At 36.6% G+C, this 20,865-nt stretch overlaps 1 protein-coding gene across 9 annotated transcripts in view; it reads left to right on the forward strand.

The window, feature by feature from the left end:
• The window catches only part of KCNT2 (potassium sodium-activated channel subfamily T member 2), a 383,268-nt gene that overhangs the window by 319,361 nt on the left and 43,042 nt on the right, over positions 1–20,865 (forward strand). For all 9 annotated transcript variants that reach the window (XM_079945031.1, XM_079945029.1, XM_079945030.1 and 6 more), the window contains 2 exons: positions 7,022–7,156; positions 18,696–18,807. In XM_079945031.1, the coding sequence (XP_079801157.1) occupies positions 7,022–7,156; positions 18,696–18,807 (247 nt within the window). The remainder of the gene's footprint in view (positions 1–7,021; positions 7,157–18,695; positions 18,808–20,865) is intronic.

Raw genomic sequence — 20,865 nt, forward strand, 5'->3', positions numbered from 1 at the left:
GAAAAGAGAGTCAAACACTTTGGAATACATTACCCAAAGCTACACAAGGTTAAAGTACAAGATCCAGGCTTATCTTCTTAATTTTTACAACATCTTGTTTAAACTATCCCTTTACTAAATCAATCTTCTTTCCACATAGAGCTACAAGTAAGCTCCAGTTCAGCTTATTTCAAGAATAATGATAAACTGTCTGATATGTCAGGGTCCTTATTAAAGACGTTCAGGCCTTAGACTCACACGGATCTGAAATAAGATCTAAGTTTACCCTCTTGATAGGCCTGTTGCGTATTACAGAATTTCTGTAAGCCTCAATTTTCTCATTTATAAAATGAGTAGAACATTTATCTTAAGTTATTTTGCAAGTCTATAAAATAATGTATATGAAGGACTAGTACCATATCTGACTCATAAAAGGCAGTGAGGAAATGTCAGTTTCCCCCCTTCTACCAATCAAGAGAAGGACATTGTCACTATTTAAACTGATGGGAGAATTTCTGTGAAAACCCAATTAACAAAAAAAGGGAAATTTATTTCAAGTTGTTGAAATTAAGCTACTACTGTATTTTTAAGGGAGAGATAAACTTCTTAAAAGTGGAATTATGAAATGCTAGCAAAATAAACTCTCACTGCATTCTTTTCTCAAATTTGAAACAAAAAAATTAAGTTCATTATAGTTATTAGTTAAATGGGAAAAAATCATCTTCAACTTGCAAATCCATGCAATTTCCCAAAACTTTTAACTTCCTATCAATAGCTAGCTAATTCATATTTGCATATAATGAAAATTTTTATATAATAATGAAGCTATTTTAAATATAATGAAGATATTTAGACTCATAACTAGTCATGTTTCTTAATAGAATTACAGTTAGGACTCTGATGAATGATGTGCTCATTTTTTTTTTCCTAAGCAGTTTAGTGCCATCAGAACCTTTACCGATTTACTTAAATGAGCCAACATAATGCATATGAACATATAGTTGATATATTCTTTATATTTCAGGTTTCCTTTTAAACCGCCTTTATCAGTAAAAGTAGTGGATGGATCTGTTTGTTCTACAAGTTAAATTTTGCAGGGTATTAGATATGCTTCATCAGGATTATATGTCTACCAGGTTTCAGGTGACTTGCCTTGCCTTGTAACATAGCTAGATTCATGTAAGGATGAATCGTGCTACCACAATACAGACGTTAATTTCTAAGGATTTGAAAGATTGTTTGTGCATTGTAAATACATGTTTGTGGCAGAATTGCATGTCAGTAAGATTCATGAGTTTTAGGAATATATAAGGCAATAATTTTGATGTCTACGTACTTTGAATGATTTCTACTGGACAAAACAAAAAAATACAAAGGCCACATCTTCAGTTTTAGCTCTAACAGAAGAGTTGGCATAACGTAAGGACTAGTGACCCCGGTACTTCTTATCACATGGAAAATTTTTGGTATCTTTATTAAGTTGAATTATTCAATAACATTAACTACGGTTGCAAGACTTTGGAAGACAGATATGTTACAGTGGACAGATGGTCAGCGAAGATAGTGTAAATAATTGAAATAATCTGAATTTTAGAAAAATGAGGAGGTTATTCCAGACAGGGTATAGCTCTGCAATTAATAATGAGGAATTATGAACCCAACTCTGCTGCACAAGTTATTGAGCTACTCACTTTATCTGACTGGAACTATGTTGGAGCAAAGAGAGATAAAACAAAATAATAACCCCCCAAATGACACAGTCAAAAGGATCTTTGAAAGCACCGCAGAATCTCAGTGCTGTCCCTGTCTTGTGCCACTTGTATCCTGACGTATTATTCTATAATCACGAGGTGGGTAAGAGACATGGAGGGTCTTGAGTCAGCAGTGAGAATACCCCCTCTGAGCAGTACCCAGAAAGAGAAGAACTGGCAGGCACTAGCCATGACCACTACTGGGACTGTATATGATTATGTTTGTTGAAAACAACCTACAGCATGAGCTTTAAAAATATTTGTAACCTGTGATTCACTAATGTGAAAAGTTTTATGAATGTTTTGGGGTCAGTGATAAAAACAAATGCTAGAAAAAGAGTCATCCAAAAATGTCCAGACGAGTAACATTTATAATAGCAGGATATTGGAAATAGCTTGAAACTCCAGTAATTAATAGCATGAAAGTGAAAATAACATAAATGAAATAATTGAGGATTTTTAAAATGAATTGTGGTACATTTATAATATGTAGTAATATGGGGCCACTTAAAATGGTTAGGAAGTAATTTATTGATGGTAGGAATGTGATCAACAGGGATAGTCTTTGGAAGTTTTCTTTTAATGCTTCACTGCACTGAGCATTATTTTTCTTTAGAGTGGAAAAAGATGAGTAAGATCAACAGGAAGAAAATAAATCAGGGAGGACAAGACTTCTTCAGGCTGGGCGAAGCACCTGGGATATTGCAGGGGCTGTACTTCCCTTTGCCTAGAGGTTCCCTTTGCCTCTCCTTTACTGAGCCAAATCCTACTCGTTCTTCAAATCCAAATTAAGTATTTCCTCTGTGAAATGATCCTGAACTCTGTCTCCTGAGTGCAACCTATTCCTTATTTTTTCAGATTACAATGTATTGTAATTTTGTGCTTTTACTTATGTGTTCCAAAAGCTCTATTTCTTACAATACAAGTTAACAACATATTCTTTTTGCATACACCTGCATATACCAAAATGTCTGTTAGATAAAACTTTCTGGATACATATATGCTGAGGGAATAGATGCATGAAAGAATTAATAATTCAAAATGAATACAAATTCAAAGAATTACAAAATGAATAAGTAGATTAGGTAATTTCTAAGGAAGCTTCCAGGTTCATGATTCTTTCCCCAAATATGCAAAAAGAGTAAAGATTTCAGTTGCAATACACATTTGCTTAACAATATATATTGAGGAAATCAGTAATGTAAAAGGTGAATTACTTTAATTTTAATTTTATATAATATATATATATATTGATGGGTACATATTTATTTATTGATATGTTGATATATTAAGGGACATGTTGTGATTCTGTATATCCCTTAGAGAAAATTGCTCTTAATAGGCATGATAATTTAGTTCCTTATGTTTTAATAAAATCATCAGTTCCCCATTTTACAAGACTCTCTCATCATGAATAATTTTAAACTCACTGACAAGACTTTTTAGTTATAAATTAAGAGTATCAATTCAGTGTTTTTGTAGAATAATGCCATAATGTTTCTGATTTAGAAAGCAGAAATACAACTTGTTTTTATCATTGTTGAGCGCATTGTATTATTCATAACAAGTGCAAATGACATTTTAAAATTAATGTTAAGAGAAAAGGCACTTAAAATTAATCTTGTCAACAATGTTTAGTTTTGGAAATGAAAACTAAGTCAACTTACTTCCTTTCCCTAGAAGTGCTGCCACTGTTGTGACATTGTGTTTCATTTTGTAACCCATCTGCTACTTAGGCCAGATATGCATTTTCTGGATGCAATCTGTTGGTTTCCAATGGTTTACTACATGGTGGGCTCTATTGACAAGTAGGTGACAAAATCTTTGGCACACTAACTAGTGTGGTGTCCTGTGGTTTGTCATGTGCTGCACCCCTGTGTTGCATGATGAGTGTAATTTGCCATTTCAGTGTTGAAAATATGTTTATTGCATGTGGAGCTTATGTTCTCGTGTTATACATCTTGCATTCAAACTTCCTAAGCAGTAATCTGTTGTAGAATTAAAACAAATCTTGTTGCATGTCAATTTTGTTCCCTTTCTAAAGCTATTCCAGTTTTGTGTCATCTATAGCAGTAACTTTATTACTGTTAACATCTTTGTAGAGAAAACCTAGAATTTCAACATTGTGATGCATTGGTATCATTATCATAACTTCTGGAAACCTTCAAAATAATTTGGAAATGCTCATTTTAAATCAGATTTATTAATTGGAGCATTTCCTTGACAGTCTATTCTGGTAACATATCAGAGCCTTCCAAATTTGTTAATTAAAGGTCAAATGTGTGCAATGCTTCAGTTTTAAAATACAAATTGTTATATGCATAAAGATGACATTATAACAAATACAAAAACTAAAAGATCAGAAAACTAGTATGCTTATAAAATGTGTTAATTTTCCATTCTAAAAAAAATCAGCCCAAAACATTCCAAATAAAATGCTAAAAGTTATCCACTGAGAACTTTCATGCTTACATTTCATCTTGTAGATGCTGAAAAACAAAGCTTTGTAACTTTGACAGTGTTTATTGGCTGTGGACACATTAAAGGCCAAACAGATTAACATATATTTAGCTTCCATTCTACATTAATATAATTTATGTTATCAGTTGCATAATACTAACCAACTAACTAAAGTGTAGATGTACTAAAACTATTATTTAAATCCATGAAAATGAAATCAATCCATATTTTATCAATAGTAATGTTTCTTTGTTGTGAGAGTATTCTATTAAAATTCATTAGAACATTATATTTAAAAGATATAAAATAAACCTCTCTTCTGTCTTTTTTGATGTAAAGTATATAATGAATTCTCCGTCTATAAAAGTATTTACGGGGAGGAAAAGAAGAATGGAAAGGATCAAATCCCTAGGATTAGAGATGAAACAGGATTGGCTACAAGTTGCTAATTATTGAAGCTGGGTGATTGGTACAGGAGGTTCAGTATATAGTATTCTCTTCTGCTTATGTTTGAAATTTTCCTTAAACATAAATAAGCAAAGAAAACCATGAATGAATTAGAACACACTCACAAACATTCACCTATATTCATTCCTTTACATTCTAGTTCTCTTCGAAAAGGAAGTCAGAGAAAGGTAGAAAGAGGGGCAATGTCAGTTAGATTATCTGTAACTGTTTTTCATCCATGTTGACTTTTTTCTTGGGCCACCATCTGGTGACCAAACTGCGTAAAGCAATAGTGCTAAAGAAAAAATGGGCAGTGGCTTTGTAGATAAGATAGTGGGGAGAAATTATGGTAGACACAGAATTATAAGAATAAATCGGTAGCCAAATAAAAAAAGGAAAGAAAGAATACAATACAATATTAAATGAATATAAATTAAAGTTAAAACATGAAGAACAAAAAAGTTTCTACGTGGTTCAGAAATGCCATTCCAATTTTATATATTTTCTATAGATTCTATAGATTTCTTTAGATTTAAACTCATATTTAATAATAATTACTAAAATCATTTGCCAAAGTTATGTGTCAACTACAACGGCCAATATTTTGAGTATGGAATTAACTGATATATACAGGTTTAGGTAGTTAGTGACTAATTAGTAAAGGAATTCTCATAGCTAAGTTTTTTGTTAAGTCTCAACTTCATTGATTTATTGCTGATGAAATATTCATATTTTATTATCACTTCTATTTGTGTATCTTTTTTCAGTCAAGCTTACCTTCTACCACCTTATCTTTCCCTTTTCCTATATAGAAAATTATAATTTTTTAATCAGGGAAGTAAAGATTGTAAGGAATGAAATATGAGAAAGTGCATTACCACTAAAATAAGGTTGGTGAAGACATAAGATTTAGGCATCATTTTTATGATACATAAGGGACCATATCACATTCATTTTCCACCTACTTTTTTCTTTTTAAAAAATGTATTTTAATAGATGTAAGAATAATTATGAATTTCCTAGCTAAAAGGAATACCCTAGTAAAGTGTTCCTAGAGATTTAAACTTGGTCATCATATTGATTGGATGTTATGGTCCTGGCCTCTCTCACCATAGGAAATTTATTTGGAGTAACATTCTGTTTCCACAGTTTTAGCCATAAAATCCCTGCCACAGAACACTGTGCCTGATTCAAGCGAAATATTTTTTTCTGGACTACTCCTGGGGATCTTTGACTCAAAGCTTTGGTAATACTCTCTCGCCATATAAAAGAGTAAGAAATCCTGCCTCTTGCCTTCCCATAAAAGGAAAATTCCTTCTAGTGAATTAGTGAGATGACTAATTCAAGTGATCATGCACTTGGAGAAGATCCTTGGGGAACTGATTCTTCCATTTAAGAAGCTAAAAAGAGCTACTGTTCTTTAAGTTTTACACTTCTCATTTTAAATCAAAAGATGTAGAAATCAATTAGCCCAATTCTTCTTATCTATCTTCAATCAGTTCTGAACCTAGAATACTCTTGCACTCATTCAAGTTTTGATACAATCTCCCTTATCCAGTTCAGTCCTATTTTTATAGTTTGTATGAAGCAAAGGCAATGAGATAATGGTTTTCTTAATTCAGCTTTTATGGTAACATTGTTTTTAAATTCAGTGTTAGGTAAAATTTTTATCAGTGATAGGGGAGAAGACTGACTCTGTGGTAACTCATAGGAACTTGTGTCCTAGTTTAGCAATTATTTCCTGCAACCAACAAAATTACTTCTTTCAATCACTTGCTCAAAAGTGGCTAGAAGGTAGGCTTGAATGCATCCGATATTTATATATTTTACGTGCTCTTGGCTGTGTAGAACCAATCTATAACACATAGCTTTACACAAATAAATAATAGACATTTAAAAATAAGTATTTTTAATAAATATATTTCTTTATTAGGCTTGACCATCTAAATTAATATGTGTTCATTTCTATTCTTACCAAAAGTGCCTCAGGGATAAAAAGTGTGAATGTCGTGTCTTTGAAATAATGTGCTAATTGTAAAAACAAGGTTCTAACATGTTCTAATTCTATTTGATTGTAAAATGGGTGTTTCCATGTTTTATTTACAAAATTAATAAGTATTATTAAATAAAGATCCTTAACACATGCTTTGAAATGGTTGAGATCTAATGAAACATAAAGAAACCCCAAATACAATTTACTTCATATCAGTAGAGAATATTGTCTTATATTAGTTCCCATAACATCTACCAGTGTCCACTCTGTGAAAGCCACGTATAAGGGCAACCTATACGCCTGTAAGCGCAGGGGTGTAAGCAAGTTTTAGCACCATCCTAGTACTGAGATTTATTGAAAGTTCATTTTTCTCTGTTGGTTTTTATCAAAGTCTAGACGATTTACTCAGGTGTGGAGTGACTTTCGCTGCCAACATGGTGGTTGTGGACAAAGAAAGCACCATGAGTGCCGAGGAAGACTACATGGCAGACGCCAAAACGATTGTAAACGTGCAGACCCTTTTCAGGTAAGTGTCTGGATAACCCAGCCCTTAAACATCTGTGAGATATATGACTCTGTGACTCTGTGTATAAAGAATGAACATGAGACATTTATACTGCAGTTATGTCTATTCCTTTCATCATAAAACAAATACTTATTTAGGACCTAATGTATGGCTGGTACTGTGTGAAGTTTAATTTTTAACATCAGGTCAGCAGTTCTTTTAAAAATAAAAAGAATAATGCATTTGTTTTTTCATATAGTTTAAGAAATCCTAAAAAGCTGTGTGCAGGGGCTTCCCTGGTGGCGCAGTGGTTGAGAGTCCGCCTGCCAATGCAGGGGACACGGGTTCGTGCCCCGGTCCGGGAGGATCCCACGTGCCGCAGAGCGGCTGGGCCCGTGAGCCATGGCTGCTGAGCCTGCGTGTCCGGGGCCTGTGCTCCGCAACGGGAGAGGCCACAGCAGTGAGAGGCCCGCGTACCGCAAAAAAAAAAAAAAGCTGTGTGCAGTAGCAGTCATGATTTTTGCCAAACCACACATGTTTAATTTTGGTTTTATGCCCAGCAGTAGCCAAAGGTATGCATTTACATACTGAATAACCAGGAAGAAAAGATCGCAAGGCTAATATACCCATGTTAGGAGCCAAGTCACAATGTTATCCTCACTTCCTCATGAAAGACACTTCCTGTCTTTCAATAATTAAACCCATCCTGGTAGGAATTCCCGTTAGGGTCATCTTTGCGTAAGAATGAGCAATACTGACCAGAGAAAAGTTCATGCTGTGAGCAAAGTCAAAATTGCCAATAAATCAAGACATCGGTGTCACTTGGAATGATTCTTCCTAAAATCATCTTAAAATTTAAATAACTAAAAGATCATTATTTCAGTTTTATGAATTTTGCAGAAGTCTAAAGGAAATATCTGAGCTACCAAATTATGAAAGTGAATAAAGCAATCTGAACTCTATCTTTATCTCCCCTCACTTCATACCTTTGTATTGTAGTAAACCATATATTGAGGATAGTTACCTGTTAATAGTTTGAGGTCAGAATTCAGGAGAGAGAGCCAAGTTGTGTGTCTCACTTAAGTTGACTGTTTATTATATGATCTTAGGCAAATTACTTTCCTTCTCTAAACCTTGATGTCTTAATCACAAGGTTGTTGGAGATTTAAGGACATATAATGCCTTAGTAACTGCCTGGTCATTTTCAATTTCTCAATAAATGTTAGCTACTATAATTATTAGCCATAGACTCATCACTTACGTGGGGCAGAGTGGAAAAGCTACAGACCTTGGAACAAAATAGCAACAAACTTCATCTGACATGATCTCTATCCCAGAGGTTCCCGCAGAAAATTACTGTGACTTTGAGTATGTTTCTTAACCTCATTGAAATTCAGTTTCCCTCATCTATAAAATGCATGTGGAGAATAATTAACCCTTCTTACAGTATCAGTGTGAGGACAGGAAATCAGGTATGTAAAGAATCTGTCACAGCAATTGGAAAAATCTACCCTAACTTGCATTAGAATCTCCTCCTGTTCCAGAAGGAGTAATACACCCTCTAAAGTTACTGTAATGGGCAGTTCATTTAGAATATAGCTAACTAGTCATTGAGCTATGTAAATAGTACATTTAAAGGTAGCATAGCACATGTTGAAAATATGACATATATATAAGCATTCTTTTTTCTCTAGAGAATGAAAAAGGAAACCACAGGGTGGAAAATGAATTCAGATAGATGAGATTTATAGCCAATGAATAAAGTAAAATCATACTTTTTGATTCCATGCTTGGCAAAAGCTAATTATAGTTTTAACAGGAGAGGATCCTGGTCTTTTTGATTAAACGTGCCATTTTAATTTTCAGCTTATTGTGAGTTTATTTCTCTTATGGTGACAGTTCTATTGGTTTGACATATTCTCTGAATGAATTATTTTTATTTCAAGAGAATAATAAACTCCCATCTTACTGAGAGGTGCAAAGGCTCTAATTAATCTTTTTCAATGAACTAGATGACCAGAATAACTAAGGGCAGCTGCACATGTGGTTGCTGGTGGTGGGAAGGCCGCCTTCACTGAGTACCTGGTGGAGGAGGCATCACATATTGAAAGAATGACTGGATGAGTGAATGAGTGATTTTGGATCTTTTCACTATTAAGGTTACCTATCTTCAGCAGAACATTTTAGAAATTATGCAATTTGTATGGCTCATAAAAACATCTAGACTGAATACTTTCAAGCAGAAATTTGAGAAGAACTATGAAATACCCAGATTTTGTTCTCTCTTTTCCTGTGTCTGTAAAGGCATTATCATTTTTCTAAGTATATAACAATATTTTTCAGGAAAAAAAAATTGTGGTAGACCCACAGATATAGAAAACAAACTTATGGTTACCAAAGGGGAAAAGGAGGGGAGGGATAAACTATGAGATTGGGATTAACATATACACACGACTATATATAAAATAGATAACCAACAAGGACTTACTGTATAGCACAGGGAACTCTACTCAATATTTTGTAATAACCTATAAGGGAAAAGAGTCTGAAAAAGAATATATATATATATATATATATATATATATATATATATATATGTGTGTGTGTGTGTAACTGAATCACTGTGCTGTACACCTGAAACTAACACAACATTGTGAATCAACTATACTTCTATTTTTAAAAATATGGTAATATTTAAAATAAACTTTAAAAAATCTATGAAACTTTTTTATGGAGTAATTCATCAGCTGTTAATCTAGGCATGCTAAACTAGGCTAGTCTTACATAATAAAAGAGTCAGTCAGATACAAGTGGGTCCCTATGGTATATGGAATACCATTTATGTAGATAAATGACCCAAATCGTACAGACTTGGTAGTTTCATTTTATCGGTGCAGTCAGTCAGATATCACCCTTGAGGTCACTCTGCCACATTCCTTGAAGGTTTCATTTCTTGATTCACTGTGACTCTTGCCAACCCTGCTTCTACCATAATTCTTGATGTTTTCAAAAATCCTACCCAGATGGTCCTTTCGATGTCTGACCGTAGCCACCTATTCTCGTGGTCATTAGAATACCAATAGTTCCTCCCCGCCATATTCTGAATTTCATTCAACTCTCTGAGCACTACTACTTATTTTCTACCTCATTGCTTCCCATATCCCCCACTCCGAACAGTCCTTTTCTGCTGGAATCTACTGTCCACTGATTCTACTGTCCTTAGTCACCTGAGGGCTCTCTTCCCTCTTTACCTGGATTAAACTCCAAGATCAGTCATGACAAACAGTCCTGTGCTGAAACCCGAAACAGCCAATTACTGATTATCTACTATGGGCTAACACAGATCTCAACTCTGTTTCTTTTTTCTGTCTTCCTCCTACTCCCAGTTTTCTGTCCTTTCAGATTTTCTACCCACCAGCTTGCATGAAATTTCCTAGAGGCAGATGACAGCACTCCAGAGAGAGGATCCAGTTACTCTTATAAGTAAGCGTCAGGCACCCAGAAGTCCAGTCACAGTGGGTGGATAGCAGACTATTTATTCAGGAGAAAAGCCTAGGGCCCCATCTCCAAGGCAACTAGATTCTTACACATCGAGTATGCAAGAGTAAATAGTGTTAAACATGATTAAAGAACACAACTTAGGTAATACAAACAAACTTTAACACTTCATGAAGTGGACAGTCTGCATTCCCAAGGGTACAGAGAACTCCAAACTGGGGTGAGAGGCAGAAAGTTTTTATAACTTAAAGAATAAGAAACAAGGAAGAGAAAAAAAATAGGAAATGAATAAGGAACAAGGATATAAGTACAGAGCCCAGAGTTGGCTTGGCATTTGGGGGTTGGCTGACTTGACTATAATCTATATCTGGTCAAGTGGGACATTTACAGGAACAGGAAGATTTAGGTTTTGGTTTGCTGATGTGGCACCCAGGGCAGGAGCCACTCCATCTTGGGCCTAGAAATTATTTCAACAATAGTAGGTCTAAAAGATCTCAGCCAATCCTTGCATCTTTATGACCATCATTCATTCCTCAAACGAGAGCCAATTTCTTACTGGCTAACTAGTAAGGCTGGGGTGTTGATAGAAGTCTGGCTAACAGAAGCCATTTCAATTCTGGGATGTGTACTCTGATTACAAAAACAAACTGTGCCACCCTGGGTGGTGAAATAGAATGCTTAGCTGCACCTGGAGTTTCTCTTAAACCAAACCTTGAACCTATCACACTGTTTATGCTGAAGCATTTTAACGTAAAGTGAGAACTATCTTAAGAGTCATGCAGCTGGTATTGATGGAGCTTAGGATTTAAATCAGAAGTGTCCCAAAGTCTAACATTAAGTTCATTTTAATCTAGGCAGCCTGAATGTGCCCACACTATTGCATCATCCTGCCAAGCAAGGTTGCTGAAAGGACTAAGTGAGATGATTTCTGAGAAGCACTCAGCAGCGCCAGGCACATAATAGGCAGATAATAATTGGCAGTGTCCTCAAGTTGCAGTTTCTAAAATATCGTGGTCATGAAAGTGTGTAAGCAGACATCATGGTTACTTTACTAGTTAGAAAATTGGGGTAAGAATTTAGATGCAATATTTTCTTTGGCTTATTTATTTCTAGGAGACAATCAAATCTTGTGATCTCCATAGTATCTGGATGGTACTAGGCAAATAAAGAGTACTGTATACTGTTACTTTATATGGGGTGATGCTACATTTTATGCTAGCATTTCTGACTGTTTAGCTGTTTGGGCCATGCCATTTTAACTTGATTATTTTGACATTCTGTTTGGACATGGGGTTTTTTGACTTTTACATTTTTTGCTTCTAAAACTGTGAAGGAATGTGTTAGAGAAGTCTTCAATCTGTGCTTATATTAGAGCCCAGGAGACAAGAATGAGATGGAATTCAAGTATGAAATGAAAGTAAGAGTGCTCTCCTTCACAACCTATTGATGTAACTGGTATGACCAGTCTGAAATAAGGTTAAATTTGTTATTCAGAAGCTCAGATTGATCGTTTGAGCCCCTACCTGCCCAGCTTACTAGGACTCACAGCTTTACTCAACAGGGCTCTCTTCTCCCCGGATTGTTCAAGGACCTTAAAAGTTAGTCCCCAAAGACCAAAGGCAAACAGAAGCTCCTTAATTCACTGGCAGTGTTTATGTGCATGGGAGGTGGAAAGGGGAGGAGAAGTTAGGGGAGCCTTGGGGGCATGGGGAGAATTCCTTTCCGTCTGCAATTGCATCTGTGACATAGTTTTGTGATTGAAAGCTGGAAAACACAGTTTAATGTGTCTTCATCCACCTTGTGTGGCAATTACCTGTTTGCTGGTTTGGCCCCAGAGAACTACCCAGGAAGTGATTCATCTTTAACATCCAAAGCCCAGAGCATGGTGTCCAGAGCTTTAATGCTCATTTAGTGAGCACTCTGAAGTGTGTGCTAGGATGGCTGGACCAAGAGGAACCTCCAGCCGTGCTTTGTGCCAGCTTGAGCTGCCTCTCCAGAAGGACCTAAGTGGGTCCTTACCCAGATGTGTTCTTTCTCGCAAGGTGAGTTTTCCTTTATGGGTTCTTAGTGGCCCCATAAAGCAGCAAACTTCCTCTGGGATGACCTCTAGCCCAGAGGTTCCAGACCCCCTGAGGAAGGGAATGGCTCCACTACTTTGCTCAGAAGAGACTGTGAATCCTTTGCAGCTGGCCCACCGCCTCCCCCAGAGAGCATTTCAGAGCACAGAAGACATTGGCAGATAAGGTCTTTGTCAGGTTAGAGCCTGTTAAACTTTCTCTCCTACCTGTCTAAGCACCTTTCCTTACATTTCTAAGAGAAACACTCAAGTGAGTCTCCCTAGCACAAAGATCCCCTGTCTGATTTCCAAATTAAAAGAAAAGCAGGGAGCTTCCCTGGTGATGCAGTGGTTGAGAGTCCACCTGCCGATGCAGGGGACACGGGTTCGTGCCCCGGTCCGGGAAGATCCCACATGCCGCGGAGCCGCTGGGCCCGTGAGCCATGGCCGCTGAGCCTGCACGTCCGGAGCCTGTGCTCCGCAACGGGAGAGGCCACAACAGTGAGAGGCCCGCGTACCGAAAAAAAAAATAATAATAATAAAATAAAATAAGAAAAGCAGGTCCTCACTTTCAAATTTAAGTTTCTCTTGCTAAAGTTTTACCTAACAAGGCGCTCGATACATTCGGAAAATATTGAACGTTTTCACATTTTTATGAACGAGTATTAGTATCTAAATTAAATTTAAATAAGCACATCAAAATGTGCTTTGAATGAAAAGCAACCACTTCAAATGCCCAAGACATTTTGGGGTAGGAAGTTTTGCTGTACTATCCAAGGAAAGTATTAAGCAAGTCATTTAAGGACTTAGCTAGAGGATTATAAATTTGGCAACTACTGAAAGAAAATAGAAGAATATATGTGATCTAGTCCAGTGGGTGAAGGAATGCCTCTCCGTGAGGAACTGGTCTTTTACTAAAAAGATAAAGGCAGTAAGTGGGCTTAAAAGATGAACAGAGCATTCCACAGGGGGGCAGCAAATACCAAGGCGCTAGGTACTAAACGTCCAAGGACTTGGAGCAGAGCCAGAGGAAGGTACGCCAGAGGCTGAGATGGAAACCAGAAGCCAGACTATTCATGGCTTTGAAGAACACTTTAGTAAGTTGCCCTTTATTTTAAGAATAACAGGAAATCATTGAAAGATAGGAAAGTTTAAAATATTATTTTAGCTACAGTGTGAAGAATGGTTTGGGGAAAAGTGAGAGTGGGTGAAAACCGACCAGTTAGAAGACTTTTGAATTGCAAGGACTATAAGAGCATAAATGTCAAGTTAAAAATAAAAAAGGAATATCGTCTCTAGCTTGGCAAAATAGTCATAGTCTTCCTGAAGAAATAACACACATAGGCACTTGGGAAATGATGTAATTCAAAACATTGATACCGAATACATATCAATGCAAGAGTGATTTTTTTTATACAGTGCAAAAATTTTAATATTTTGTTCGGTTTACATGGATTAAAATTTTAAATGCAGGAGATATCTGATATTTATTATACTGTCATTTATTACTACTACCCCAGACTCAGATCTAAAGTGTTTTAAAAACATTTGTGAAAAAATATGTTCATGTTTGTTTTAGTGCCAATATTCAACCATAGTCTAAAACTGGGAGCTCATGCATCTAAGTGTGTTTCTATACCTTTCATAATAATATACACCCTTTGTTATTCAGAAACATCATTCCCAGCCACCACAGATCAAAATTTATAGTGTAACACACTAGCTCACTAAGTAATATTTTTATTAAAATATTGTAGATAATTTTCAGATTTGTATGTTCTGATGTTTGTTTGTTTTGCTTTAATATATACAGGCAGCTAGTCTCAGAGTTCTCCCAGTCTCTGAAATGAAGTATATGGTATGGTTTTCATCTTTGTGTTGGTTAACGTACCTGGGCATGTCAAAATTATTTATTAAATGAATTAATTCAAGCAGATGACAATTCCATAGATATTTTACACAATTATACTTACGTCACCGAGTAAATTGGCCCATCAAAATGTGTCTTGAATAAAAAACAACCATTTCAACTGCCAAAGACATTTTGGGATAGCAAGTTTTGCTCCAATGTACAAGGAAAGTATTAAACAAGTCATTTAAAACTTAAACTAGAGAAGTAATTGTAAAACAATTTAAAATAGAACAAACTACATTATTTTCAATTACTATATTGCTTTATGATGATCCTAGTACCTAGGGAAAAGAGACTTATGAGGTCATTTAATTCTAAAATGTTATATATTCAAAATGTATTTAGGTCATATTAAGGCTCAGAAATGGATTACAATATTAGTATTTTAAAGATATATAATTAAATCTATTAGACAACCAAATTTGCAAATATAAAGTATTATAATTGAATACAAGTAATATTTTATAGATACGAAGGGCACTACAATAAAATGTTTCATTATTTAAGTATTATTCAGTTCTAGATTTTCACTAGGTGGCAGACTTAGTGCAGTTTCTCAGTTTAAACTAACATAAATGGTGCAGTTTAAACTAACATAAATGGTGTAGGTTCAATTATATAGAACAGAAATGACACATCACGTGAATTTTGTTGTCCTATCTAATTTCAACTCTAGAAGTCACGTAAATACAATGACTAGATCACTCAGTCATTTTATTACTGACTCTTACTAAGACCTCAAATACATCTGGCTACATATATATATATTTCTGTTTGATGTAATGTGTTAGAAAAGGATTATAAACAAAAGATTTCAAGTGGTCACAAATTTGTCTAAAGTTAGAAAAATAATATGTGTGAAAGATAAAAGCCATATTTCTCAAAGAAAATAAAAATTTCCAAAAGTTGGGATACATTTTTCATTTGTTTACTCTTTGTTTCCTCAGAAATTCCTTCTCTGGCCATATATCTCAGTACCTTCCAAGATGTTCCTCACAAGCTATCCATTCACTAGCATCTTAAAGCTATTTAATTTTGAACCACAGATTTCAGTCATCCACATTTATCATCCTTAGAAACATATGTACAACCTTATAATTTATGAATTTTTTGTAGTTTCCTGTATTAGATCATAAGAGTCTAATATAAAGGCAGGAATTTCATGTTCCACTTCTTTTTTATCTCCTGGAGACCAGAGCTCTCCAACAGCAAACACTTGATATTTATTTGCTAAATTAGATACTAAATATTGTGCTCAGTAAATTGAAACAACTATAATGAAGTTATGATCTAACAGCTCCTATTTCCGGATAGATACAGAAGTAGAGATTACAAAAGTTTAAAATAGAGTTGACTTGTAATATCTGAAACTCCAACATGTTACTAGATATTCTTAATAACTTACTATTTTATTTGGGTCATCTGAGTTTCCTTTCCTACCTACCTATTTATTAAAATAGGGAGGGGGGCAGGTTCGTGTTCTAGACCCTGACTGTTTGTGTGTGAACCAGGCTCTGCTACCTACTAGAATGTTACCTTGAACGTTTTATTTGGTTTTTCTGGGCCTCAGTTTCTTCGACTGTAAACATAATTGTAAGTAAATCATAGAGTAGTTTTTGGAATTTGAAGAAATGGTAAGTGACTCTCTCGATTTCCTAAACAAGTTGGAAACTATCGAGACCCAAAGAAGTCAGGCAGTTGGGGATCCCATGCTAAGCAGAACTGTGTAGCGTTGGTGCCTGGCAGTAGTGGAGAACCCTGATCAGGAGCCCTGCTAGACAACCACTGGGCCTGCCCTGTAGGGCTGGGCTCACTTCATGGCCTGGCTCAGACCAGCACACACCCAGAGATACTGAAAAGGCAGAGTCAGGAGTGAGCCATATGTCCCCAACTCCTCCCAGGGAACAGGGGGTGCAGATGGAAGCCCCAAAGAAGGAGGTCCTTAACCTGATGTTCTGAAGATTACATGAATCAATACATGGAAAGCTCTAAGAATAATGCTCTGTAAATTTTAGATATTATCGGGTTTTGGACCTTTAACCTTCCAAAAGATAAAAAAAAAAAAAAAAAAGTGAAAAGACAGAGAAAAACCTCAGGTCAGTTAATTTTCCTTTTTAGAAGCTCAGATCATGAATATGGCATTTATTCTCTAAATGAGACTACATGCTTTATCTTCATTCGTCCATGTTGCTCTTATTTATTCATTTTAGTTTCTATTTTGACAGCCAATTGACACACTATATCATGGTAAATATCTTTAGAGACATTGTTCTTTTAAGATATTTCTTTTTTTTTTTTTTTTGTGGTATGCGGGCTTTTCACTGTTGTGGCCTCTCCCGCTGCGGAGCACAGGCTCCGGACGCGCAGGCTCAGCAGCCATGGCTCACGGGCCCAGCCGCTCAGCGGCATGTGGGATCCTTCCGGACCGGGGCACGAACCCGTGTCCCCTGCATCGGCAGGCGGACTCTCAACCACTGCGCCACCAGGGAAGCCCAATAAAATTATACTTTTAACATTAAAAGTCGACAAAAGAAATTATGTTCTGATTGTTCTTTTGCTGATATTATTTCAGTCCAACTTATTACAAGTTACCTGTTGTACTTAAAGTACAATAATATTTGCTCTCAAAATGGAGATGAGGCCGTGTGGCTATATCTGTTCCTCCGAAGGGTAGATCTCATGAAACACCTGATGATACTGTAGTTTGCAAAGGCTTTGATTAGGTAAGCCTCGATACCGGTCCAGCAATGTAACCAAGAGGGCACATGTAGTTTTCACAGATAACTCTGAAATATAGCATTTTTAAGCATTTTTTAGGTCTTAACTGATAGGGTGACTAAGCCCCCTGGAAATTGACCTGAGGGCCCCTCAGGGAAGGCCCAGCAAGCCTGCAGGCAGACCCTCACTCCCTGGGAGGAGGGAGAGGGTCTAGCAAACCATCCATCAGCTTTAGGGAGTTAGAGCCGAGGAAAGGGATAATCGCATCCGTCATTCTGGAGTTCAGAGTCAGGGCTCCCAGCTTCCTCTCTAAGACACCAAGCCAAGCGCTCAGGCAGATGGAGTAACAGTGCCCTCACTCCTGGACCCCGCAGATAATGCGAGATCAGCTGGAGATGCTGATTTGTTTCTGAGCCACGAGTCAGATGTTTCTGGCCAGCATATTTCAGTCAGTTCTAGTGCCTGAGTTCAAGGCATGGGTTCAGCTACTGGTAGGAATTTGAAGTGGCCATAACTGGGTTTGAAGACATATTGTATGGAGAGCAAAGCTGATTATCCCATGATGTGGCCGCCACAGCGAATCTCAAAATATTTGAGCCAGGACAGCTACCAGTGATCACGGACATCAGATCATCAGATCAGAGATCAGATCATCAAGCACAGCGACAATAAGAAGGTGTTTGCTGTGGTTTTATTTTGCCCGGTTTTTCGGGGGGGGGGGAGAAATCATGCATGTGCATGGGTATGTGTGCACTTGCACATGTGTGTTTTTGAGGGAGAGGAGGTAAGTGGAAAGAACGCTAATGCAAAACTCTGGGCAAGTGGGCAGTCTCAGGATCCTTCTAGAACAATGCCATCAATTGAGCCATGACCTCAATTCATTACAATGAGTTGTTATTTCAGTTAAAATAGTTGCTCTTCTCAGAAGTTCATTGTAGCAGGATTTGGCATTTAAAAGCACATACTATGAGGACAGGGAACCATAGAAGATCAAAGAACTCAATTATGAACAATAAGCTCATCATAGGAAATTTTTGCCAATCCAGATATTCATCTTACAAATTTCTATTTCAATATTATCCATGAGGTAACTTCTTCCATCAGCTTTATGAATGTGTGGCAAGAAAATGCCTAATAAAAGCCAAATTACTGAATTTATTTTTCTTATGGTGCTAAAATGTTGGTTAAAATATTCTTTGGGAAAGAGGGTTTCATTTTTCTTGCACTGCACAGCACAGGTGATGTGGCATGGCCTGCTCTTATAATTGCGTGTAGTTTTATGCCTACAGCTAGGTATCACTCACTCATAAATATGTTGTTCTAAAAAATACCATATTGGATTGTTAGCGTGATGCAAATGTTTCTTTGAAATGCAGGTTGTTCTCCAGTCTCAGTATTATCACAGAGCTCACCCACCCAGCCAACATGAGATTCATGCAATTCAGAGCCAAAGACTGTTACTCCCTTGCTCTTTCCAAGCTCGAAAAGGTAAGAATTCACATCATGAAGTAAGTTGCATTTAACCTTTTGGGTTGAAAGACTAACTCTAAAATTTCTACATGTAGAGAGAAATGCCATGAAACAGTAAAAATAAAAATGCTGTTTTGAATTCCTATATGGGGGCTAAAATCTTAATTTATAATTTTTTAAAAGCATGGATTGATGGATTTGAACCATTTATATCACAAGTGAACATGATGGAGGTATCTCGTTCCATCATCGGTAATCATAAATTGAAAGCATGATATATGAAAGAGTTAAACTCAACAGGAGTATATATACTCACTTATAATGTCCATTATTGATAATATCACGAGTACTATGTCAAGACATCTACATTTACATAGGAATTTGCAGTTTCATAAATCCTTAAAGTCCTAGAAAACTTGTAGGCTTTGTTGAAAGTCAGTTCCCAAAGAAGATAATATGAGACACAAGCTCACAATCTGAGACAAAGCCAAGTTTATTGCTTATGTAAAGGAGGCTGTCACCTTAAGAGAGCTTTTTTGTTTGTTTTTTTTCGGTTTATAAATATTTATTAAAATTGAAAGTTGTTTGCTCTTCTATCCCATGAGCATCCATCCACCTGCCTGTCACCTGTTAAGATGCATGACTGCTGTCATAAATGCCCTTGGAATCTTCAGGATAACAGAACATCTGCCTTTGCTTAAAACTCCTTGTTCTTTGCCTTCCTAGCCAACACCGCTCTTCACAACTTTATATAAAAGTTCTCCAAAATTCGTACACCAAGTGAGCCATCCATGAATAAAAACATATACCTGGGATCCAAAAAAAGTTGGCCTGGACATGTCAAAGACTCAAGTCCACCTAAGAAATAAGAGTGGTTTTATAATAGCCAAAGATGAATTTTCTCCCCACAAATCTAAAACATGCCTGCAATCAGATAGAGCTAATTAAGACTCAAGAGAGCTTTGTCAATGTCTTGGAGTGGGGAAAGGAAGGTCAAAGTTTATCAAGAGTTGGGAATTGTATTTAATGAGGCTCTTTTCATGTGGGGACTTACTAGGATTAGGAAGAGATGAGAATAACGCTAAGGAAGACAGTGGCGTTATTGCAAAGTCATGTTATGGGCACAGAAAGGTGTGGTTTTCTTCTCAGTATCCAGGCTGAGTGTGGGGATAAATGGATTTTGCATTCCAGGTGTACTTGATACTAGTGTACTGGGAGAGTTCGATGTAAGAGAAAAAAATAAGATCCAATCTTATATGTGAGAAAATGTGTTAAATCTATGCCATCTTTATTGTTTGTAATAATATTTATAAAATAGAGATAAGGATGGCTTACTTTTTTTTTTTTGCTTAGTTTTTTTCTTTCACTTCATTTTATTTTGATTACCTGTTACGTCGGGCACTGTCCTGATTCCTGGGTGACGTACTGTTGAGTGAGGTCACTTCTTGTCTGTGAGGTACTCACAGAGTGAGGTACTCTTGTCTGTTGGTTTCCATCTTCAACGCTGGTCACATACATTGTGTTGGTAGAGCCTTGCCACTGCCCCTTTATAGGCATAGTTACCTTGTTGCTAGGCACTGCTTCCAGATGAGGAAACAGAGTTTAAGACAGATTAAATAACTGTTGTGCCCAACACACAGTGAGGCCAAATACACAGAAAGGTCAGAGTTTGGAGCAGAGAAAGGTTTATTGAAGGCCAAGCAAAGAGAACGGGGCAACAAGTGCTCTAAAGACCTGAACTCTCTGATGGTTTTGGGGGAAGATATTTTATAGGCAAAATTTGGGGAGGGGGCTGCAGGGTGTGTTACCCTCCTCTGATTGGTTTGGAGGTGGTATTCCAGGAATCTCAATCATCAACCTTCTCGTTCCAACCTGTCTGGGTCCACGAGTTTATGCTCTGTCTGAAGTTACCATCCTCCACCAGGGTGGGAGCCTTAGTTCCCACAGAACTCAGAGATATGTATGTAAATATTTTGTACGTCCCCCAAGGAGGAACCACGACCAGGCCCCATTGCTGTACTATCCTTTTCTTTTCTTTCCTTGCCTTTTTTCTTTTCTTTTCCTTTCTTTTGAAGT

Source organism: Stenella coeruleoalba, assembly GCF_951394435.1.
Source record: "Stenella coeruleoalba genome assembly, chromosome: 1".
NCBI lineage: Eukaryota > Metazoa > Chordata > Mammalia > Artiodactyla > Delphinidae > Stenella > Stenella coeruleoalba.